This window comes from Entelurus aequoreus, linkage group LG22, assembly GCF_033978785.1.
Source record: "Entelurus aequoreus isolate RoL-2023_Sb linkage group LG22, RoL_Eaeq_v1.1, whole genome shotgun sequence".
Taxonomy (NCBI): domain Eukaryota; kingdom Metazoa; phylum Chordata; class Actinopteri; order Syngnathiformes; family Syngnathidae; genus Entelurus; species Entelurus aequoreus.
The window spans coordinates 27,696,956-27,723,154 of record NC_084752.1 but is presented as its reverse complement, the minus strand read 5'-3'; the positions used below and the strand labels follow the sequence as shown (position 1 = coordinate 27,723,154).

The following is a 26,199-nucleotide window of genomic DNA, read 5'->3' as shown; positions in this document are numbered from 1 at the left end:
CAAAACATATGCCCATTCATCAAAATGAAGCAAGCATTTGTAAAAAATGCAGTTTTATTGTTATCTCACTCACACAGACTTCAAATGATAAGACACTATTGGAGTGAGTTACCCAGAACAGTGATAAATACAAAACACATTTTTAAAAACCCCTATTTTACGTTTGTACTAAAAGAAATCACATGTTTGGAGCATTTTGCTCGACCTTTTTAGCATATGTGATGAATGATTACTGTAACTTGACAAAATATATTGGCAAATACAAAGCAATCGTCATTGTTTACTTTAAAGTGGGCCTATATGTAAGGACCTAAAGAGAAAGTAAAAATATCCTGTAATCTTTTCAAGAACTGCTCAACAATGATGCCGCAAACTGAAAATAGTTATTTTTACCACTGTCAGGTAAAGTAACATATCACAGTTATCAACAATGACATGCAGTACAAATTAAAATCTGAGACAAATAAAAAAGTTTGAAAAAAAATCTGTAGATAAAGATGTGTGTACCACAATCCTAGTGTGTGTGTAAAGTGTGAAAATGTGTGTATCACAATCCTTAAATGTGTGCAAGATGGGAAGGTGTGTGTAAAGCATTGTGTGTAATATTTCGCAAAAACTGTGAAACAGAGTCTATGCCTAATATTAAGCAAATCTGCACAGTGGTTTTGTTTACTGTGTGTAGACTTTGTTAACTGTGTGAACATTTAAAATTTAGTGTGTAAGCAATTGGAAAAAACTGTAACACAGACACTTGTAAACATGTTAGCGTGTTCGCTAATGCTAGCATGATTACATTACGATAGCACATACAAATATGCATGAAAACACTCCTACATGCATCACACATGGGACGCTTTAGTAAGTATGAATTGTTTTAGTTATATTATAAAACTTACGAATGTTGCTTGGAGTGATGAATGAAGAATTTTTTTGAGCAGAAACGCAATAATAATAATAATAATAATACCTGGGATTTATATAGCACTTTTTCTAAGTACCCAAAGTCACTTTACATGTTTAAAAACCCGTCATTCATTCACACCTGGTGGTGGTAAGCTACTTTCGTAGCCACAGCTGCCCTGGGGTAGACTGACGGAAGCGTGGCTGCCAATTTGCGCCTACGGCCCCTCCGACCACCACCTATCATTCATTCACCGGTGTGAGCGGCACCGGGGGCAAGGGTGAAGTGTCCTGCCCAAGGACACAACGGCAGCGATTTTTTTTTTTTGGTAAGAGGCGGGGAGCGAACCTGCAACCCTCAGGTTTCTGACACAGGCGCTCTACCCACTACGCCATGCCGCCCCGCAATGGACGACTATAATTCCCACACAAAACAGGAAGTACATTGTCAACCCGGGCAGCACTCATCCAAAAGATGGCACCATAGCACAAACAGTAACACACCTTTTCAGCGGTAAAGGTACCTTTTTGTTGGCGTAATATGAAAACTATTTGCTGACAACAAAACGTTATTAGCCAAGAAAAATCCATAAATTAGCCACACAGTTTAATAAGCCGCAGGGTTCAAAGCGTGGGAAAACAGTAGCGGCTTATAGTCCGGAAAATATGGTTAGCATTTTCATTTTCATACATAACAATTCCTAAATGAACTTAACATACCAATACTCCAGTAGTATTGGCCACTAGATGAGACAAACCAGAGTGTGCAGTGTTCAGTATTGTGGCCACTGATTGGCACTGATAGGACTATGTGGGTGTTATTTAATGTATAGAGAACACTCATAATGTTAGAAACTTATTTAGAAGGTCCTAAACATTTTTTGTGCTGGAGCTATAAATATATTTGATATATAATTTGCAGAAATGTATATACCCTGGTCAGGTCGGGAACCAATTAACAGCGTTAAACAAGGGATAGTCGCTGTAAACCGAAGTGCCGAAATGAAACAAAACATACAAATAACGAGAACATACCTAAACTGAACAGATGCCAAATATAATCCTAGTGAAGTCAAATCCATTAATTCAGAATAATTAAATCTAAACACTAAATACTGAAATGAATACTAAATATTGCAAAATAAATAATTAGTTCCAACATTATGCAGTATTATGTGAGACAACCAACGTGCCACAAGAATGTGTTTTCAGGGCGATACTGTCACCTACTGGTGTTTTGTACTTATTGCTGGAATGAACACTGGTGAAATAGAAGCTATACAAATTTACAGCGCAGTAAGATTTTGTTAATGTACTAATCTGGTCATCACATTCTCGTCTAATTGTTGAAATTAATTTGCGTTTCTATTGGACATTTTAGTCATTGTAATTTGCTCATGTTGTACTTTGCTATGTTGTAATGAGCTGCATTGCTAGATCTATGGTTATCATCACACTTTTGTATGTATCCCAAAAACAAACATGTCACACACACTGATGGTTGCATTGAGTTTTATTTGACAGTTATTTTTGTTTATTTATCTCACACCCAATGTTAATTAATCTAAAAGAAAAATAGAGCAACCCGGACTCCAACCCAATCTCACCTTTACAACATTTAGGATATACATTTAAAAAAACAGACCCATACTTATTAAATACGATTTTAAAAAAAAGGAAAACCAAAAATTAATAATAGCAACAACAGTATCAATGATAACAATGACTATATTGATATCAAAATTATGAATAGTTAAAAACAAACACAATTAATTACAATAACAGAAAAAATATTTATCATTATTTTCTATTATAACCCGTCATTTTTATATTTTTTATATTTTTATATATTTACACATTGTTTTCTTGCATGCACACATCGCACTGTATGGAATGGCCTCAATCTCGTTACCCTGCGTAATGACAATAAAGCTGATTCTGATTCTGATTCTGATTCATTTCCGTCACAATCAAAGCCATTGTTCAAAACATTAATAACAACAGACACACTTTTGAGGTCAATTTAAACTTATTAAACTTTTGCAGCATTTAACTTATGGGTTCTACTATAAAATGAAAATTGTGACATAGTGTTTTTGATGTTGCCACAGGAAACATTTAAAGAGACTTTGGAGAGGAGAGAAAGGTTTTCTCCCCGAAAAGTTCCACAACCCCCGCTCTGCTGTCAGTGTGGTAAGCGACAATTAAACACTGCAGTCATAATTGCACATACAACCCTTTAACTCAGCGACTCGATACATTTTTTCTGTTGTTTTTTTGCAGGCCTCCATTGCACGGTACTCGGGGTGGCAAATTGCCTTTACACTGTGGGGTAAGATTTCATTTGAATTTCTCTTGATTCTTGGTGGGTCTGTAGCTCAGCTCAGACGTTTCTGTGGGGAGTTTGTTGTATGCTTTTACAGTGCGTGTATGGGTTTGTTTCTACAGATTTATGGCTGCTTTCATAGAGCCATTCAAAATATTAGCTCGTTATTTTAGTTCTTTTTTTTTACTTAAAAAAAAAAATCTAATAAATAATTACTGGTAGCAATTATAAGATAAGATGTGGATCAAAATAATTTCTAATTATATCAATATTATTCTACTGTTTTATATTTTTGTTGTGTTTTCATTGTAAACATTCCATAAACTGGTGCCATAAACCCATGCTTCAACAGTGACGTCACTATTTTCAATTTCCATCATCTTAAAAAAACTTTGTATAGCACAAGAGCATGTTAACAATACAGAAAAAATACACAAATAATAGTCATCAATTGGGCGGCACACAGATGCAAAGTGGTCAACTGCCAACATTGTAATTGCGTGTGCATACAAAACAGCTCACAAACGAACGGCTCTCATCATTCATTTAAAGCAGCCGTTCAAAAGACTTGATTTGTTCACAAACGCCACATCTCCATTTGTTTTGGGTATTTCAGTTTTTCAAAAACATGTTAAAATAATTGGGGACTTTAAATCAGGGTCTCCAAAGTGTGGCCCGGGGGTCATTTCTGGCATTGGTCGGCAGCTAATTTTTTTAACGGCCCGCGGCACACTTAAAAAATACTATTATTAAAAAAATACATACAAGAGTGGAATGAAAAAGCGGAGAGTTGAAATGTAACAAGAAAACGTTGCAATGTTGACTCTAATAACAGAAAACTGCCAAGCAGGCTGTTGATTTCTTTAAAGCTAACATTGCTCCAGAAATAATAATGAATCAAGATTAATGTTGTTCTGAATTATTGACCTATTCAGGGCTCCAATAACTTCACATTAAAAAAATCCACATTGAAATACTTTTGGGGGGAAATATTGCATATGTCGTTTGTTTGCCATGTAAAAAACAAAGATGTCTTTGAAAAAAAAGGCATAGAACAAAAACATTTTTTAAAAAACAGTAAAAACTTATATATATATATATATATATATATATATATATATATATATATATATATATATATATATATATATATATATATATATATATATATATATATATATATATATATATATATATATATGTGTATATGTATATGTATATATATATATATATATATATATATATATATATATATATATATATATATATATATATATATATATATATATATATATATATATATATATGTATATGTATATATATATATATATATATACATATATATATATATATATATATATGTATATGTATATGTATATATATATATACATATACATATACATATATATATATATATATATATATATATATATATATATATATATATATATATATATATATATATATATATATATATATATGTATATATATAACCTTTTGCAGGTTTTTCTGCTCTTCAGGGGATTGTATAAAATCCCCTGAAGAGCAGAGAAACCTGCGAAACAGGCTTGTAGGAATGAAATAGCCTCTGTTTTTCCTGAATCCCCTGAAGAGCAGAGAAATCTGTGAAACAGGCTTGTAGGGATGAAATAGCCTCTGTTTTTCCTGAGTCCCCTGAAGAGCAGCGACATCTGTGAAACAGGCTTGTAGGGATGAAATAGCCTCTGTTTTTCCCGAATCCCCTGAAGAGCAGGGAAATCTGTGAAACAGGCTTGTAGGGATGATATAGCCTCTTTGTTTTTCTTGAATCCCCTGAAGAGCAGAGAAACCTTCAAAACAGGCTTGTAGGGATGAAATAGCCTCTGTGTTTTTTCCTGACCTAAAGTACATTCTGCTCTACCCCGGTATTGAGCACTGTATAACGGATAAACCACAGAAACCTCGACTTGGTTCCACAGACTGGATGAACATCCGACAGAACTGCTATTAGGGTTAGAGCCATCATAAATTAATCAAATCTTTATTGGACACGTGAAAATACACAATGTGGTAAAGAACATTTTACATCCGTCAATCTAGGGATCTAGATATCTTCTCCGGACACTCCTCACTCTTTTGCCTTCACTTTTATTGTCCATTCGTTTTTGGTGACTTTATATACTCTGGACCTAGATGTTGAGTCCGTGACATACATGGCGGACAATAACTGATACAGTCTGCTTTGCCAGTCCAAATCCATTCGATGTTTTCCGTAGTCTTCACTCGACGGCCAGGTAATACAAAGCACACACTACCTTTTTTTTTAAATCACATCCACGGGAGCCTGCATTCTCGTTGTCTCTCCTTCGGCTTCGGCAGCTTCATGCTGTCATTGCAAGCCATCTGAGTTGTTTTAAAACACAGGCTTGTTTACACTGACACCACAGGTGGGCAGTATACAGAGGTGTGCAATACGCTAATAAAAGTGTGATCGTCACACGTAAGTTGAGATACCACTGTAGTAGTAAAATGTGTACAAGAAAATGACAGATAAATCATGAAATAAATGCAATGTGAGATAACTCTCAGCTCCTTTGCTTTTTTCAGGTTATCTGATGGTCCACTTTGTCCACTTCCTGGTTGCACTGTTGTTGGTGTATGTGATTGTTATTCCAATACAACACGGGAAAGTTCTGACCATGCTGGCCAACTTGGGCACTCTAATGTAAGCCTTTGTTTGTGTGTCAACTGACAATATGGCAACATGAATAGGTTGATGTGTCTCTTCAGTTATATTCATGTCTTTCTCTAGTCTAACCATCAGTCTTGTGATTGCCATGGTGATTCTTCAGATAGTCCTGGTCCAGATTTTTTTCCTTCAGGACAAACTGTCTTCGACTGATAAACACAAACCGCTGGCTCTCAATAACAGGTAGGTTGACATGTTTTGATATTGCAAGTTAGGTGAACACACTTCCACAGATCTGAAAATATATTGTGGCGTACCTCAGGGATCAATACTTGGACCAAAATTGTTCAATCTCTCTATAAATGACATTCGTAAAGTTACAAAGGACTTAAAGTTAGTATTATTTGCAGATGATACAACTGCATTTTGTTCAGGAGAGAACACACAGAAGCTAATACAAATAACAGAAGAAATTAACAAATTAAAAAGATGGTTTGACAAAAACAGACTCTTTGAATCACAGCAAAACTAAAATAATGCTATTTGGTAGCAGTAGAAGAGAAAGTCAAACACAAATACAAATAGATGGAGTAGACATTGAAAAGGTCAAAGAAAACACATTATTGGGTGTAATAATAGATGATAAAATGAATTGGAAATCTCATGTAAAAAATATAAACATAAAGTAGCAATAAACACGTCAATAATGAATAAAGCAAAACATTTTCTAGACCAAAAATCCCTTCATATTCTTTACTGCTTGCTAGTGTTACCATATCTGAGTTATTGTGTAGAAATATGGGGAAACAACTAGAAATGTACGCTTCATTCACTAACTGTGTTACAAAAAAGATCAATTTGAATAATTTGTAATGTTGGATATAGAGGACATACAAACCCTTTATTTAATAAGTCATCATTTATTGAAATTCAACGATTTGGTGCATTTGCAAACAGCTAAAATTATGCATAAAGCAAACTATAACCTGCTACCCAAGAATGTACAACAATTCTTCTCAACAAAAGAGGAAAAACATAACCTTAGAGGAAAATCTCATTTAAAACATTTGTATTCTCATACAACACTTCAAACATTTAGTATATCATTATGTAGAATTAAATTATGGAATGGATTAACCAAAGACATCAAACAAAGCGCCAATATGATTCAGTTTAAGAGACTGTTCAAACTCCAACTGTTCACAAAGTACACAGAACAAGAATTATGATGAACATCTTGAGCCCTTTTCTTTCCTTTTTTTCTTTTTTTTTTTTTTATTGAGACAAAGATAATTTATGCATTTAATATTTGTTCGCTTACTATGGTATATTATTTATTTATTATTTATTTGTTTACGGTTCTGTTACAGAGAACAAGGAAATTGGATAAAATTGCCATGGTATGAAAAGGGGTAGGATTAAATAAGCTCTGCTTCTTCCTACTCCTTTTCGGACGTGCTGTAATGTAACAACTGGAAATGTGTGATGCATTACATTGTATTGTATGCATGTTCAAAATAAACTAAAAATGAACTGAACTGAACAAGTACAGTATGCGAAGGATAAAGATGACAACAGCAATGTATCCCACTGGATTTGCTCAAGTAGTCCGACAAGTGGATACAAGTGTTCAGTAGATCCCTGCCAATTTGAGACTCAGCTGTAAATGCAGCAGAGGGTGCTGTCTCACAAGTTAATTCACTCAACAGTTACCAGCAGGAACTCCGGCTTCCTCCCACCTCCAAAAGACATGCACTTGGGGATAGGCCGATTGGCAACACTAAATTGGCCTTACTGTGTGAATAGGAGTGTGAATTTTGTTTGCGATGAGGTGGCCACTTGTCTAGGGTGTACGATGCCTTCCGCCTGAGTGGAGCTGGGATTGGCTCCAGCCCACAGGACTGTCAAACTCATTTTAGCTCAGGGGCCACATGGAGGAAAATCTGTGCACACGCTGGCCGGACTATTAAAATCATGGCATTAAAAACAAAAAAATAAAGATACCTTCAGATTGTTTTCTTTGTCTTACTTTGGCCGAAAAATAGAACAAATACATTCTGAAAATATTACAATAAAAATATAGAAAAAAATACCGGCAGCGGTAAAGTTTAGATCCATGAAGGAAAGAAGAAAGTGAATGAATGTTTATAACTGAATACATTTACATATGCATAAAGAATTGTTTTTCTTTTGTATTATTTACGTTTATGACAACCTTTTTCCAAAACACAGTATAGAATGTGAAATATAACAGAATAAAGCATACTAGTGTTGTCCCGATACCAATATTTTGGTACCGGTACCAAAATTATTTCGATACTTTTTGGTACTTCTCTGTACTTTTCTAAATAAACGGGACCACAAGAAATTGCATTATTGGCTTTATATTAACAAAAAATCTTAGGGTACATCAAACATATATTTCTTATTGCAAGTTTGTCCTTAAATAAAATAGTGAACATACAAGACAACTTGTCTTTTAGTAGTAAGTAAACAAACAAAGGCTCCTAATTTAGCTGCTGACATATGCAGTAACATATTGTGTCATTTATCATTCTATTATTTTGTCAAAATTATTAAGGACATGTGGTACAAAATTAATTATTAATCTACTTGTTAATTTACTGTTAATATCTGCTTACTTTCTCATTCAACATGTTCTATCTACACTTCTGTTAAAGTGTAATAATCACTTATTCTTCTGTTGTTTGGATACTTTACATTAGTTTTGGATGATACCACAAATTTGGGTATCAATCCGATACCAAGTCGTTACAGGATCATACATTGGTCATATTCAAAGTCCTCATGTGTCCAGGGACATATTTTCTGAGTTTGTAAACATAATATACGTTTAAAAAAAACGAAAGAAGATGTTGTGATGCCAAAAAATATCAACGTAATCATAGTAGTATTGACTATATTCGCTACTTTACTTGGTATCATTACAGTGGATGTTTGGTGTAGATCCACCAATGGGGTTTGTCTACGGTGGGGTGGGGGTGGCGGACCGGTACCTTTCAGAGGCAGTATAGTACCGAATATGATTCATTAGTATCGCGGTACTATACTAATACTGGTATACGGTACAACCCTAATGCAGACATTTATCATTTGCTTTCAAAACGATTACAAAAAAGTGGGACCCCAGAAATTTACTGTGGGACCCCATTTTTAGGACTTGATGGGGTCCCAGGGACCCCATTTTGAAAATTCCTAGCGCCAACACTGATGGAGTATTGGTGCGTGCAAAACAGCAGCAGGCGGCTGTGGCCTGCGGGCCGGTTCTAATACTAATCAAATATCATCCCGGGGGCCATAGATAACTTTGACATCCCTGCCCTAGAGGGACAAGTGGTAGAAAATGGATGGATGGAAGGTACTTTGATGCGACTTGATGCTGTGTTACTGCACACTTTTGTAATTAGGGTATTAGGGTATCAGAGTTCCAAACACAGGCTTTTTCAGTGGGTTTTTTTTATGCGTGCAACCATTATTTGTGTATTTTTGCTGGTTGCAGGGGTCTTTAAACGTGGCACCTGCTAATAACAGGGATCTACTGTAAATTAAAGTAATTTGAAATCCCATTAACCACTCCCTTTCACTCTTAGGAAAGCATTCCACTGCTTCAACTACTTCTTTTTTTTCTACAACGTGATCTTGGGGATGAGCACCTGCATCATGAGGCTGCTCATCAGCATTGTGCTGGGAACATGGCTGGTGTCCCGCATTGACCGGACAATTATGCAGAGGGGATATGAAACTATGGATGCAGGTAAATGTACCATCATTACCACTTGACTTTGGAGACAAACATTTTTGCATCAAATTCATGCTGCTGTTATATAGAGTAATTTGGACTAATGTAAACACATTGGCAGATCCTTGCATTGACATTTCAACCTTGCTAGCAAACTGGGGTCCAAACTTGTGATTTATATAACTGTTCCTCAAGGCACCCCTTTAAGACCTCACCTTTTTATCAGTTACACATTTTTTGGCAATGTGATTTATGTAACTAAGGCGTTGTTGTAGCTTGTTTACTACAGATGCTGTCATTAGAATATAATAAAATAGAATGGTCAGTATTGTCACTGATCAGCAGGTAAACAACAAAAAGTATGATGTAGCCATTTGTAAATTTGTTCAACTTCTTTAACTAAACTTGGAGTGTTCCTCAAGGTTCCATTTTAGATTTTTGAAAATTATGAATCAATTTATAATCGGAAAAAGAAAAAAATGTGATTCAGATGTGAATGTATTTTTTGAGCACCCCTGGTTATTATATACTGTATTACAATTTGTTTGGGGGAAAAAAAGGAATATACTGAATGAATCCGCTTGTCACCTTGACTTATAATTTCAAAGCAAGTTATCCATCAATTTGTATGTATATAAATCTAATAATCAAATGCACAGGCCAGTGGTTCTCAAACTTTTTTACCACCTCAGAAAACACTTGGCTCTCCAAGTACCACCATAATGACCAACATTAAAATACAGTAGCGTAGTAGGTCTAAGTATTCATTAAAAACAAGGCAGAGTTTTTATTTAACAAGTATGTTTAATATGTTTGGCCACTGTAACTTTACACACAATGCACTAACATCATCAATAGTGGTACTCCATATACAGTACATATTTCCAGGCTTCTTTGGCATACCACATTTTGAGAATCACTGGCATAAGGAATTGTGTAAAAATATAATGAGGCGATTATACATTTACATTCATTCATTCACTGCAACAAGCGGCCCTCTGAAGGCAGCCAAAACTGCGATATGGCCCTCAATGAAAATGAGCTTAACACCCCTGGCCTAAGACGGTTCCACAGACCTGTATATACAATTAGGAGTGAAAATTGCAACTGCATGGCACAATTATGAAAATGTAAAAAAATAAATACTAATAAAAAAAATTAAAAATGGGTTCTATAATTATTTTTATTTTCTTATCTCAGCTATCTGTAGGATCACGATTGGTTCATCTTGATTTCCAAAGTAGAAATAATGTCTTACAGTTTGAAGGGGAAACTTGTGTTTATATGTTTACTTGTCATATATACACTATTTTATAACTATATATAATTATGATTGCATTATATTCATACAAGGCTTACCTCTAGACCAGGGGTCAGCAACCCAAAATGTTGAAAGAGCCATATTGGACCAAAAATTCCCCCCAAAAAAATCCGTCTGGAGCCGCAAACAATTTAAAGATTGATTGAGTGAAACTTTTATTAGTAGATTGCACAGTACAGTACATATTCTGTACAATTGACCACTTAATGGTAACACCCAAATAACTTTTTCAACTTGTTTAAGTCGGGGGTCCAAGTTAATCAATTCATGGTAAGCATTATATAAGTGTTATAATGAAGGCAACACATGATGTAAGTGTCCATATTAGCTATATTAGCCTACTATCAAAGGCTGACGCCAGGGACATGCACATGATTATAGGGGGTCAGGGGCTCAAAGTCAGAAAAGGGCAGGAATTTTTTTTTTGGTCCTTTACACAATATGGAAATTAATGTAATAATAGCTAATAGGAAGCTAACTACTTAGCTGTGTGTCCTTTGTAGGTAAAAGTGATTGCCATTTCTTTTGTGTCAACAAATTATTGTCATAATGAGTTAATTCACATTATCAAAGGCTTGGAAGACATGAAAAGCAACAAAACACTGGTTTATTATAAGGCTATTTATTGTTAAAGATAAGCACTTTAATATTGAACATTGAACAGTGCAACATGAACTTTGAAAAAAAATACAAAAATAAATACCCAAATGGAAAAAACTTCAATGTGAAAATCTATCCTTCTTCCCTAACTTGATGAAAACACCATCAAGTTGTAACTTATGGTCTTTCTCACTTAATGCTCAGACTAAACAACTGAAACGCAATACAGGGCCAAAAATATGGACCAGGGACCAGTAGAGGGCTGTAGGATGGAGGCCACCCATACCCAAATATGCTCCTCAATGTAAATTCAGGGCTTCCATGAAATGCTGTGAAATCAGTGCACAATCAGTAGCCAAACCTTCTGGGGGCCTTAAAGCAGCAACCTTCTGGGGGCCATGTCCCTGTAGATGTTGATCACATCATTGTGATTTATGACTACGTCTTTTTCAATGGAGAGGAGAAGGATATCAGACAGCCTCTCTTCTGTGCATAGGCCTCTGAGTGAGTTTTTGACCACCTTCAGTTTAGAAAAAGACCTCTCTACTGTGGCAGTGGACACTGGAATCGTGGCATATGTTTTCATAATTTCTTCCAGTGCTGGAAAGATGTCATGTCCACTGTTGTCTCTTAGTGTTCTTAAGATCCCCTTCAGTGTGAGAGTGTCATGGAATGATGCATAGAAAACTCTGAGCTCTGTCTTCAGCTTCTCTTCTTCTCCTCCATAGAATTCGCACAGCGTGCGAACAGCTTCAGTAGAGTCAGGACCCATGGCATCTTTGCCTACCCAGTTGCTGGCCACAAAAATGCCAAAAAAAGAAAGGATACAGACTGTATCCTTTCTTTTTTTGGCATCGTGCTGCAGGCATAATCAACATGAATCAAGTTTAAATACAGATGGTAATATTCCTAACAGATAACCTACATTTTATATCCCCAGAGTGCTGAAATTATTATTATTAATAATAATAATAATTATTATTATTATTATTATCATTATCATTACTATTATTCTTATTATTGTTATTATTATCATTATTATTATTATTATTTTGTTAACCCACACAGTAATAGCAAAGTCACAATAAACTTTATATCTAAACCTCTACTGTGAGAGAAATGTGATCTGCCGTAAACAGTGCATTTTATTTTGAAAATTAACCCGGTGTTTTATTTTGTATTTTGTACACTACTTCCTGTCCCGCATGATCCGCTCTGCTCTGTGCGGAATTGATGTGCCGTGCTCAATTGATGCGCCGTGCTCTGACGTCCGGCAAAAACAGAAGCTGACACATTGAATAATAGAATAATACAGCGTTTTTCTGAAATATTACCCATATTAGATGCTGAATAGGTGGACGGCGACTAGACCATAACTCACAGGTTCAAGTTGCTCCACTGTCACGTCTCCTCAGGGGCGCAGTTGGCTCTCTCTCCTCTCACTTACTCACTCACTCGCCCTCTCTCTCTCTCTCTGGCGGAAGCGGCAGGCTCAAACAACCCGGTATTACAAGAAAACGTGGAGTTTTTGTACCGCTGTTTTTTTGTTTTTGTTTGTTTTTTTACATCCCTGACAGGAATGTATTAATGTTGTTTAAAGAAGAAAAAAAAAAAAAACACACACACACACACACACACAGGCAGAGGGCACTTTTTAAGACGAGGCAAAAAAGGGCAGGGGCTCAAGCACCCATAGGGCCCTATGTGTGCACGTGCCTGCATAGGGCCCTATGTGTGCACGTGCCTGGCTGACGCAAGTCTTCGTTGACAGAGATGTTGTGTTTTAATTTTCATTCTACACATCTTTGTAACATTGGAAAACATTAATAAAATTGAGGCTTCTCACAGGATGAGATAACTTCTGGAAATGACTGGCTCAGAATGGCCAAAGGTATATATGTGTGTGTCCAAGTTTAAGGAAACGGCAGGCTGTCTTCTTCTAATGGATTTATTACAATCTTTGTATGCTGGGTAACGTTTGCTGTGGTCTGGAACAACATGGTACACAAACAACAATGAGAAATGCGGTCAATATTACATACAGATAATGTGTCATGAGACATGCAAATATAGATTAAATACACAGAGGACATAAGTAAAATAAATTAAATTAGCTCAAATATACCTACAAACGAGGCATAATGATGCAATGTGTACATACAGCTTGGCTAAATAGCATGTTAGCATCGATTAGCTTGCAGTCATGGATTGACCAAATATGCCTGATAAGAACTCCAGCATATCAATAAAATCAACAAAGCTCACCTTTGTGCATGCATGCACAGCATAAATGTTTGGTGGACAAAATGGGATAAAGAAGGAGTGGCATAAAACACGTCTTTCTGTGGCAGCATCGGAGAAAGTTGTACATGTAAAAACTATGATGAGTTCAAGGATCGCTGAAATTAGTAAGACTAAACGGTGCTTGCCAAATACTCTCATCAGTGAAGCATGTATACCATAAACCAGGGGTGTCAAACTCAAATACAGAGTGGGCCAAAATTTAAAACTGAACAAAGCCGCGGGCCAAGGTTGAACAAATTAACCTTTTAATAGGGACCCAAACAAGTTTTGCATTGAATATTGAACAAGCAAGGCTTATATAACTTTATAGTGACATGCAAAATCGAGTTTCAAATAGTAACAATAATAATAATTAAAAAATATCAATGGCATATCAAATACAATTTAAATAAAAATTGAATGCCTCTTTTCTATTTGCAGCCTTCTTAGGTAAATATCAACATTAACTTTTTCCACGGGCTAATAAATTTGAAAATAAAATAATGAATAAACCAACCATTCAGGACTTTAAACTGCTCAGTTTGCGACACACTGATCTAATCTGATGTGCCCAAGCCAGATACCTGCCATCTTTTCTAGGATGCTTGTTCATTAATGTCGGGGCTCAGGCTTTGAGCTGAGGCAACCTTCATTATCGAACGAAGGTGTTCATCAGTCATTATATCTCGTAGTCCACCCGGACCACAGTCTTGGGGGCGTTCCTTAAAGGCACTGCATTTAACGTCCTCTACGAGCTGTCGTCACATCCGCTTTTCATCCATTCTAACAACCGGCCGGCCCAGTCACAAGATATGTGCGGCTTCTGTACGCACACCCACGTGAATGCAACGCATACTTGATCAACAGCGATACAGGTTACACTGAGGGTGGCCGTATAAACAACTTTAACACTGTTAGAAATATACGCCACACTGTGAATCCACACCAAACAAGAATGACAAACACATTTCGGGAGAATATCCGCACCGTAACACAACATAAACACAACAGAACAAATACCCAGAACCCTTTGCAGCAATAACTCTTCCGGGACGCTACAAAATACACCCCCGCTACCACCAAACCCCCCACCCAACCACCACCACACACACCCTGTAGCGTCCCGGAAGAGCTGCAAAGGGTTCTGGGTATTTGTTCTGTTGTGTTTATGTTGTGTTACCGTGCGGATGTTCTCCCGAAATGTGTTTGTCATTCTTGTTTGGTGTGGGTTAACAGTGTGGCGTATATTTGTAACAGTGTTAAAGTTGATTATACGGCTACCCTCAGTGTAACCTGTATCGCTATTGATGAAGTATGCATGACATTCACTTGTGCGAGCATGCAGAAGCAGCACATATTATGTGACTGGGCAAGTACTTGTTGGACTGGATGAAAAGCGGACATGACGATTTTCGGGAGGGGCACTGAAATTTTGGATTCTCCTGGGAGGGTTGGCAAGTATGAGAACTAGCAGTGAATGCAGTGTTACCACGGCACCGCCGCTGTATATAATCGGCGGGCCAGCACTAGTGTTAATTTGATATCGCCTCAAGGGCCAAGTGAAATTACACGGTGGGCCAAATTTGGCCCATGGGCCAGAGTTTGACACCCATGCCATAAACAGTGGGATTTCTAACAATTAGGAAGGTTTGTGTCATGTTTGTTCTCCTACAGAAAATATATTAAAACAAAAAATATATATTTTTATTCATCTTTTTCCATTGTCACACATCTCTGAAAGAGGTCCAGGGAGCCACTAGGTCGGCGCTAAAGAGCCGCATGCTGACCCCCGCTCTAGACACCCAAAGCGCTTCACATAATGAAAGTAATTATTAGAGATGTCCGATAATGGCTTTTTTGCCGATATCCGATATTCCGATATTGTCCAACTCTTAATTACCGATTCTGATATCAACCAATACCGATATATACAGTCGTGGAATTAACACATTATTATGCCTAATTTTGTTGTGATGCCCCGCTGGATGCATTAAACAATGCAACAGGGTTTTCCAAAATAAGAGAACAACTTCAACTCAAGTTATGGAAAAAAGTGCCAACATGGCACTGCCATATTTATTATTGAAGTCACAAAGTGCTTTTTTTTTTTTTTAACATGCCTAAAAACAGCAGCTTGGAATTTGGGACATGTTCCCCCTGAGGTAATCCTGATACCCACTACAACTATGGGAAATACTATACTTTGACTTTCACAAAGTGCATTTTTTTTTTTTTTTTTTTAAACATGCCTCAAAATAACAGCTACAAAATCAATAAAGGCACACAGCTTCAGTCCAGAGTATACTAGAGTAATAAAGCAAACAATAACATAGTCCTCGTTTAGTGCAAGACTGCCTGGCATACTGTATAACAGGGAAGTATAAACTGGGCTCAATCTGCCCTGCTCTAACATATTTGTATGAGTAACACAAATGTGCTGCAAGCTAGTGGTGAGTGCTTGAAGTGGTCTAGCAGTCAGCCAGAGCTTCTGAAATGCTGCGTGGAGACAGGGTACCTCAGTTCACTGCAAGCTGCAAAGTGCGCACCATGCATGGCAGACTAGCCACACCAAACTCCACCGTAGTTTTTGACATACTGCATGCGTTGTCCCTGACCACAAGGTGGGCTTTAGCCTTGGGTTGGTTTTTGTTGTATTTTAGTTTTTTCTCAGCGGAGTGTTTAAGCGTCAACTGTGTGGTACTACTTTTTTTCGGTGTTTGCTTTTCATCCATCTTCCACTTGTATTCATCGTGTATCTCTTTATGATTCTTGAAGAGGTGGGAGATCAAATTGCTCGTATTAAAGGAAGACGTCTTGGTTCCTCCTCGCATAACCAAGGTTTTGCAGTCATTGCAAATTGCCAGTTTTTTTTATCCGTCAGACACACTTTAAAATAATCCCAAACCATGTCGCTTGTTAGCCACGGCTACAGCACCGGCAACAACACACTCTTGTTGTTGTTATGCTCCGCTCGCAGCGGTTTGATGAGGTCATCAAGCTTCGCCAGTAAACCTCTCATGCTGCAGTCGTGCTGCAACTCCTGTGTTGTGTGTGGGAGAGGGGAGGGGAGGGGCTGCTGACTAGGAGACGCAACTGCTCTGTACGTACAGCGGCGTTTTCAAAAAAGGAATTAATTTTACTTTTTGAAACCGATACCGATAATTTCCAATATTACATTTTAAAGCATATTATTGGACATCTCTACTTATTATCTACATCTTTAAGCTACATTTAAACCAGCGTTGTTGGCACTGGGAGCACATGGCTTAAGTGTGACTAGTGACTAAGATGTCAGAAGCGGGAATCAAGCCTGGAACCCTCAAATCGCTAGCACGGCCACTCTACCAACCGAACCACGCCACCCACATGTTTTGATCTGACCTTTGGCCTACAGTACATTTGACAACATGATTACGAGGTCGTTCAGTCTGAATTGGTTTCTGACAGTTCAGAAAAGAGGATGCTTTGCCGAGAAAATACTTATATCTATTTATTTATGTACTTATATGCTTATATCTAACAGTATTTCCTGTACTTTGCAGGTTATAGTACGTGGATCGGGATGATATTTGCTGATCACTATCATAACAATCCAGTTCTGGTGTGTTTCTGCCAAGTGCTTGTCTCCACCACTCTGGAAAAACAGACAGAATCTGCATATAATACACTCAACAACGCATCGTCTGGTTTGTATACATACTGCTTTTCCTCCATCAGTGTAGTGATTCTCAAACTGTGGAATAGGACTGCAACAATTAGTCGGCATTGTCGTCAATAACATTTGTCGCCGACAACTATATTTGTGGACATTAGTCGTGACGTCATCACTCCTCATCACAATTTTTTTTTTTTTTTTGAGGAAGCTAGATTTTGTGTTTTGTTGTTTGTTTTCATTGCTGCTATTTTAACTGTTTTTTTTTTTTTAAATACATAAACAAGGTTAATTGTTTTTTAAGCACTCTGCCTTTCCTTTCTTTTCAATGGACATTTTAATACTCAACAGCTGATTGAGCAGCACAGCTACAGTATAAATACATATTCATGAATTAATTAGTCATATTTGTTGTTCGGAAGCACAGGCCTAAAATAACTTAAGCTGCATTTAGAAGTCCATGGTAAAATTAGAGCCATTAAATATGTGTACACTTTATAATCCGATTAGTCGACTAGTCGTTAAGATAATTGTTGACTAATCGATGATCAAAATATTTGTTAGTTGCAGCCCTACTGTGGAATCACTTGATTCAAATACATTGTCCTATTGTCCTATATTCAAACACAGTGTTACTGTTCACATTGTGTAATGTTGCGGTGGCCAAAAATATTAAATATGCTTGTTAAATTAAACCTATGCCTTGTTTTTAATGAATACTTGGGCCTGCTATTCTACTTTATTTTAACGTTGATCATTGTGGTGGTACTATGAGAGTTAATCTGTTTCTGAAGTGGTACTTGGGGAAAAAAGTTTGAGAACCACTACCACCACCATGGTTATAATTGGCCCTTGTTTATTCTTATTTTTCTTTTTTTTCCCAGAATGTCTTGTCAACAGTCGGGCAAGGAGACATTGGGCTTTGCTTTACACGCTCCTGAGGAACCCCCATCTGATCCTGCATAGAAAGCATCACCTCTCCTTGTTGACCTCGTCACACGTGTCTACATCTCCCCACTCGGACGCAGCAATGCGGGCTTGGGTCATGGCTTCCCAATCACAGAGCCAACAGGCACTGTCGGTGCACTTACCAGCGAACACTGAGGAACAAACTCCAGATTAAAACGGCATTCATGAAGATGCATATTGTGTTAATATTTGGACTTAGAACATAGTCAACAATGAGTCAACAAAGACTCATTTATATTTTTGTAAAAGTTTGTCGAGATCTTTCATGAAAATAATGCTTGGACTACCACTGCCGAGAACTAATCTAGTAATGTGCAGATCCATACTGAAATACCGATACAACCAATACCAGATATTTGTACTCTAATATCGACTCTCAAATCAAAATATTGATACTTTTGATACTTTATTTGTTCGCAATTGTGTACATCATTAACAGGAACACAGTGTAAAGCAGACGTTTTGACTCTGGGGCCGCATTGGGTTAAAAAAATTTGGCCGGGGCCCGGGCTGTATGTATATCATATATATATATATATATATATATATATATATATATATATATATATATATATATATATATATATATATATATATATACATGCGCGATGATGTCACGTTATCAATGGGAAAATGCATTTTTGCCTGAGCAGCTAGGAGACCCCGGGAGTAACAGGCGGTAGAAAATGTATTAAAAAGGACAGATTTTAAAAAATAATAATTTTAAAAAAAACAACATATTTTTTATCTTTTTTTTTTTTTTTTAACTTGGGACTTCCCGCTGGCCGGATTCTGGATGTAGTTTGGGGGCCCCTGGTGTAAAGTAACTACATCATTGAGACCTTATTTTTTCTACATAATACGTAAGCAAGAAAACTGACAATTAAAATGAGTCACTTGAGTTTAGTTTTTACTTGCCCTTGGATGTCGTTGTGGCTTGTGCAGCCCTTTGAGACACTTGTGATTAAGGGCTATGTAAATAAACTTTGATTGATTGGTTGACTTATAAAACAGCAAGTGGTTGCATCCTTTTATTGTAGGCTATTTGGAGACACTCCATACAGAGTTGAATATATATGTAAGATAACACATTCAGTGCAGAATAAATAAACCATAATTTTATATTGTTTAAAGATGATTCCCCAAGAGCAGCGGCATTTGAAATACCCTACTTTTTATTTTATTTTACCATACACGTTACGTTAGGTATAATTGCACAGAGTTACACAAGTATCGGATCGGTATCGCCGATACCAGCCTGAAATTTACTTGGTATCGGATCAGAAGAAAAATCAGTGGTATTGCACTTCACTTGACTGAACCTTCAAAGAGGGCGGACATTGTAATCGCCATGTTGTGTGCACTTCAGGTGTCAGTAAATGTGTTGGTCTTTTTACGACTTTAAACATTTTTGATGAATATGGAGAATTTAGCACTTCTGACGTTCATTGTTGTTGTTTTTAAACTTTTTATTTGCTTCCAATTGGCGTGTAGTTATTGTAAAATGTAAAAAAAATTAAAAAGGAGTCAAGAGTTGCTTAACCATGTACCATGAATTGATTTTTAAGTGGACCCCGACTTAAACAAGTTGAAAAACGTATTCGGGTGTTACCATTTAGTGGCCAATTGTACGGAATATGTACTGTACTGTGCAATCTACTAATAAAAGTCTCAATCAATCAAAAAACCTTGTCCCGAACTGTATTTATCAATGTATATATATTTTTATACAATTCCACACTCTCTGCTATTTTCTACATCACTGGTATAGTTTTTGTTGAAATTACTACTCAAAATAATTACTCAGATATTTTTTTTGAGTTGTGATATTAACGACTTTCCAAAGGGGCAGTGAACTACACTACTAGTGGAGAACCAGTTTGTAAAGACGGCGTGGACGGCAGTTTGAGAACTTAGACACTGAAACAAGGTTACAGGCGGAATTTTCGACTACAACAGGTAATTTCTTCACGGATGTACTGTTGCATTACTCATTGTCTTGCAGTTTTACGATATGGTGAAGTATGTCCTCTCTGAACGTGTTTATTACCAACTTGGCTAACCAATGTTGGCTACTGGCATGTACATCCGGGTTACTGTCAATTAACTAGTCGCTCAAGTCTCCCAATTTTGTTGAATATATTCGATTACATATTGAATATTTTAACTTCATTAATTTAATATAACTTAATACATGTCTGAGGTATTATGAACGTGCTTGGAACTGTATAATGTGTATAACATACTTGCCAACCTTGAGACCTCCAATATCGGGAGGTGGGGGGGCCCTTGGTCGGGGGGGGGGGGGGGGCGTGGTTGGGGCGGGGGGCGTGGTTAAGAGGAGAGTATATTTACAGCTAGAATTCACCAACTCAAGTATTTCATATATATATATATATATATATATATAATATAAATACTTGACTTTCAGTGAATTCTAGCTATATATATATATATATATATATATATATATATATATATATATATATATTTATTTATTTTATTATATATATAAATAAAAGAAATACTTAAATGTTATTGTTCATTTATTTACACATATACACACACAACACTCATCTACTCATTGTTGTACTTGAAAGTACAATGCTTTGTTAGGGGTTGAATTGTCCATCCTCTTTCTATTCTCTGTCACTATTTTTCTAACCATGCTGAACACCCTCTCTGATGATGCATTGCTGTGTGGCACGCACAAAAGTGCTTTCATCAAATGCACGAGAGTGTGGAATCTTCCATCTCTCCCTAGCATGGCCCAAAACCGGTCAATCCTTGCTTCCTGGGGAAGATCTTCCCTGGCAAGCAATTGGTACTGCAGTACTTGTACTCGGAGGCTGGTCAGGTCCAATCGCAGCTGCGGCAGACTTTTTTTTTGGGGGTTTGGCCTCCAGCTCCGGCTGAATACCGGGAGTTTGTCGGGAGAAAATCTCTGTCGGGAGGTTGTCGGGAGAGGCGCTGAATATCGGGATTCTCCCGCTAAAAACGGGAGGGTTGGCAAGTATGGTGTATAATATCTGACTTGAATGAATCGTTTTTCTAAAGTTGCGCCTCCCTTGTGTCTTTATGTGTAAATAAAGTCGTCAATGAATGTGGCAAATTTAGAAACAGTAAATAATGCACCACTTCTAACACTCTGACTTACTAAGTCAATAGTATTCAATGTTTTCTCCTTTTTAATTAAGTAAAGTGAGTAAATGTTTTTTTTAATCACTTTTCACAGAGAGCTCACAAAGTGCTTCACATGGCTAAAATACAAGCCTACAGCATGATGCAACAACAGAGATGTTGCAAATTAAAATTATGAATATGATAATACACATATGTAATTTATAAAATATCAAAACTAAAATATGATATTGCAGGAACGCACACTTCAACAAATGTGTTTTGAACTTCCTTTTAAGAATGTCAACAAAAGGGGCAGCTCTCCGCTCATAAGGGAGTGCGGGCAGTTAAGGTGATGAGACACTTAATTATTTCCTTTAAAAACACTTAAATATATAAGCAAACTATTGCTTGGCTTGTTTCTGCTACAGTTCGATTCAGAAATTGTGGTTGCCAATACAATAACAAGATCTGATAGCTCAGTTTCAGCTCTTTGTATATTTTGTGTTATGTGTTTTATGTTGCACCAAGAAAAATTCCTAGTTTGTGAACCCGTTCTCAAACAATGGCAATAAAAACTATTCTGATTCTGATTCTATATGACTCAGGGACGATATTTTTTTTTTTAGAACGACAAGATCCAAAACAATTCAGTGAGTTGAACTAGATTAAATAACTCTGTAGCAAAATAATTCAACCACTGTGACTATGAAATACATACTGGATACTGTGGGTGAAGTTTCCTATATTCCTGTTATTTCTTGTAAGAGAATTAAGTATGAATGAATTATGGATACAAACAAGCAGGTAAACAACAATTAAATGCCTACTGAAACCCACTACTACCGACCACGCAGTCTGATAGTTTATATATCAATGATGAAATCTTAACAAATCTTAACATGCCAATACGGCCGGGTTAACTTATAAAGTGCAATTTTAAATTTCCCGCGAAACTTCCGGTTGGAAACGTCTATGTATGATGACGTATGCGTGTGACGTCACGGAGTGAACGGAAGTATTGGCACACCATTGTGTCCCAATACAAACAGCTCTGTTTTCATAGAAAAATTCCACAGTATTCTGTACATCTGTGTTGGTGAATCTTTTGCAATTTGTTTAATGAACAATGAAGACTGCAAAGAAAAAAGTTGTAGGTGGGATCGGTGTATTAGCGGCGGACTACTGCAACACAACCAGGAGAACTTTGAGATGGATAGCAGACGCGCTAGCCGCCGACCTCACCTTGACTTCGTCCGTCTCCTGGCCGCCAACCGCATCTATGATCGGGTGAAGTCCTTCGTCGCGCCGTCGATCGCTGGAACGCAGGTGAGCACGGGTGTTGATGAGCAGATGAGGGCTGGCTGGCGTAGGTGGAGCGCTAATGTTTTTAGCATAGCTCTGTCGAGGTCCCGTAGCTAAGTTAGCTTCAATGGCGTCGTTAGCAACAGCATTGTTAAAGGCCTACTGAAACCCACTACTACCGACCACGCAGTCTGATAGTTTATATATCAATGATGAAATCTTAACATTATAACACATGCCAATACGGCCGGGTTAACATATAAAGTGACATTTTAAATTTGCCGCTAAACTTCCGGTTCGAAATGCCTCTGAGGATGACGTATGCGCGTGACGTAGACCGGCGAACACGGGTATGCCTTCCACATTGAAGCCAATACGAAAAAGCTCTGTTTTCATTTCATAATTCCACAGTATTCTGGACATCTGTGTTCGTGAATCTGTTTCAATCATGTTCATTGCATTATGAAGAAGGAAGCTGAGCAAGCAAAGAAGAAAGTTGTCGGTGCGAAATGGACGTATTTTTCGAACGTAGTCAGCCACAACAGTACACAGCCGGCGCTTCTTTGTTTACATTCCCGAAAGATGCAGTCAAGATGGAAGAACTCGGATAACAGAGACTCTAACCAGGAGGACTTTGACTTGGATACACAGACGCCTGTAGAGAACTGGGACAACACAGACTCTTACCAGTATTACTTTGATTTGGATGACAAAGACGCAGACGTGCTACTGTGTGTATGCAGCTTTGGCTTTTTTTTGCGTATGTACGTAACTTTTTTAAAATATATAAGCTTTATGAACCTTGGGTTAGGTGAACGGTCTTTTGGGCTGAGTGATTGTGTGTGTTGATCATGTGTTTGAATTGTATTGGCGTGTTCTACGGAGCTAGGAGCTAGCAGAGGAGTTAGGAGCTAGCATAACACGTACCGTACCGTACGTGCGCGTCACGTACGTAACTTTTTAAAAATATATAAGCTTTATGAACCTTGGGTTAGGTGAACGGTCTTTTGGGCTGAGTGATTGTGTGTGTTGATCAGGTGTTTGAATTGTATTGGCGTGTTCTATGGAGCTAGGAGCTAGCAGAGGAGCTAGGAGCTAGCATAACAAAAACGCAGGTGTTATTATGCAGGATTAATTTGTGGCATATTAAATATAAGCCTGGTTGTGTTGTGGCTAATAGAGTATATATATGTCTTGTGTTTATTTACTGTTGTAGTCATTCCCAGCTGAATATCAGGTACCGTGAGTATGCAGCCTTGGCTGCTAAACATTCGATAACTTGACCGTATGTGCGCGTCACGTACGTAACTTTTTAAAAATATATAAGCTTTATGAACCTTGGGTTAGGTAAACGGTCTTTTGGGCTGAGTGATTGTGTGTGTTGATCATGTGTTTGAATTGTATTGGCGTGTTCTATGGAGCTAGGAGCTAGCAGAGGAGCTAGGAGCTAGCATAACAAACACGCAGGTGTTTTTATGCAGGATTAATTTGTGGCATATTAAATATAAGCCTGGTTGTGTTGTGGCTAATAGAGTATATATATGTCTTGTGTTTATTTACTGTTGTAGTCATTCCCAGCTGAATATCAGGTCACCCCCGGCTCTCACAGCATCTTCCCTATCTGAATAGCTTCAACTCCTCACTAGTCCTTCACTTGCACTTTACTCATCCACAAATCTTTCATCCTCGCTCAAATTAATGGGGAAATTGTCGCTTTCTCGGTCCGAATCTCTCTCACTTCATGCGGCCATCATTGTAAACAATAGGGAACTTTGCGTATATGTTCAACTGACTACGTCACGCTACTTCCGGTAGGTGCAAGCCTTTTTTTTATCAGATACCAAAAGTTGCAATCTTTATCGTCGTTGTTCTATACTAAATCCTTTCAGCAAAAATATGGCAATATCGCGAAATGATCAAGTATGACACATAGAATAGATCTGCTATCCCCGTTTAAATAAAAAAAAAATCATTTCAGTAGGCCTTTAAGCTTCGCCAGCCTGGAAAGCATTAACCGTGTAGTTACATGTCCATGGTTTAATAGTATTGTTGATTTTCTGTCTATCCTTCCAGTCAGGGGTTTATTTCTTTTGTTTCTTTCTGCATTTATGCCAGATGCTATCACGTTAGCTCCGTAGCTAAAGAGCTTCACCGATGTATTGACGTGGAGATAAAAGTCACTGTGAATGTCCATTTCGCGTTCTCGACTCTCATTTTCAAGAGGATATAGTATCCGAGGTGGTTTAAAATACAAATCCGTGATCCACAATAGAAAAAAGGAGAAAGTGTGGAATCCAATGAACCCTTGTACCTAAGTTACGGTCGGAGCGAAAAAAGATACGTCCTGCACTGCACTCTAGTCCTTCACTCTAACGTTCCTCATCCACGAATCTTTCATCCTCGCTCAAATTAATGGGGTAATCGTCGCTCTCTCTGTCCGAATCGCTCTCGCTGCATTGTAAACAATGGGGAAATGTGAGGAGCCCTTCAGCCTGTGACGTCACGCTACTTCCGGTACAGGCAAGGCTTTTTTATCAGAGACCAATACTTTATCGTCGATGTTCTCTACTAAATCCTTTCAGCAAAAATATGGCAATATCGCGAAATGATCAAGTATGACACAGAGAATGGATCTGCTATCCCCGCTTAAATACAAAACTTTCATTTCAGTAGGCCTTTAAAGGCCAATGCATTCACATCCTATTTGAACAGTGTGCAATAAACACTTTAGGTTAAATTACAACAGGAAACCTTTTCTGCCCACATTTTTAATAGTCAAGAAATGTTCAAGAAAAGTACGGTAACCCAACATTTAACAGTAGATGTACCTGCTACTTTTGCTGTAGTATTTCAACATAAAATAATACAATATTAATATAAAAATAAAGTGCAACCAACATCTCTTCAGTTTGAATGAACAATAGGTTTACCTTTTGCTTTTACTGTTATTTTTTGACAAATCAATAATACAAATACAAAATAAATTAATATAAAAAAATAATTGTGATACTGTTTACTCATCTGTCGCCTCTGCACTCAGACATATCAGATATCAGAATATCAGAGTAGTTTTATTGCCATTGTTTGAGAACGGGTTCACAAACTAGGAATTTTTCTTGGTGCAATCGTGCAACATAAAATACATATTTGGTAATAAAAAGAGCTGTAACTGAGCTATCAGATCTTGTTATAGACTTAGAAGGAATTCAAGGAGCTACTGTTAGGAGTTATTGTTCATGTGCCTGATGGCCGAGGGGAAAAAACTGTTCAGGTGGCGGGAGGTGTGGGTCTGGAT

General features: G+C 37.3%; 2 protein-coding genes across 3 annotated transcripts in view; both read left to right on the top strand.

The window, feature by feature from the left end:
- The window catches only part of stra6l (STRA6-like), a 41,706-nt gene extending 21,553 nt beyond the window's left edge, over window positions 1-20,153 (top strand). Inside the window, 7 exon segments of the mRNA XM_062032634.1 lie at window positions 3,012-3,093; window positions 3,184-3,232; window positions 5,813-5,930; window positions 6,018-6,137; window positions 9,506-9,669; window positions 17,401-17,544; window positions 18,395-20,153. Coding sequence (XP_061888618.1) covers window positions 3,012-3,093; window positions 3,184-3,232; window positions 5,813-5,930; window positions 6,018-6,137; window positions 9,506-9,669; window positions 17,401-17,544; window positions 18,395-18,633 — 916 coding nt within the window. The 3' untranslated portion in view covers window positions 18,634-20,153.
- A 171-nt stretch (window positions 20,154-20,324) lies between these two features.
- The window catches only part of LOC133639366 (tudor domain-containing protein 7-like), a 34,573-nt gene continuing 28,698 nt past the window's right edge, over window positions 20,325-26,199 (top strand). For both annotated transcript variants that reach the window (XM_062032624.1, XM_062032623.1), the window contains exon 1: window positions 20,325-20,438. The gene's annotated coding sequence lies outside the window, so the exon portion shown is untranslated. The remainder of the gene's footprint in view (window positions 20,439-26,199) is intronic.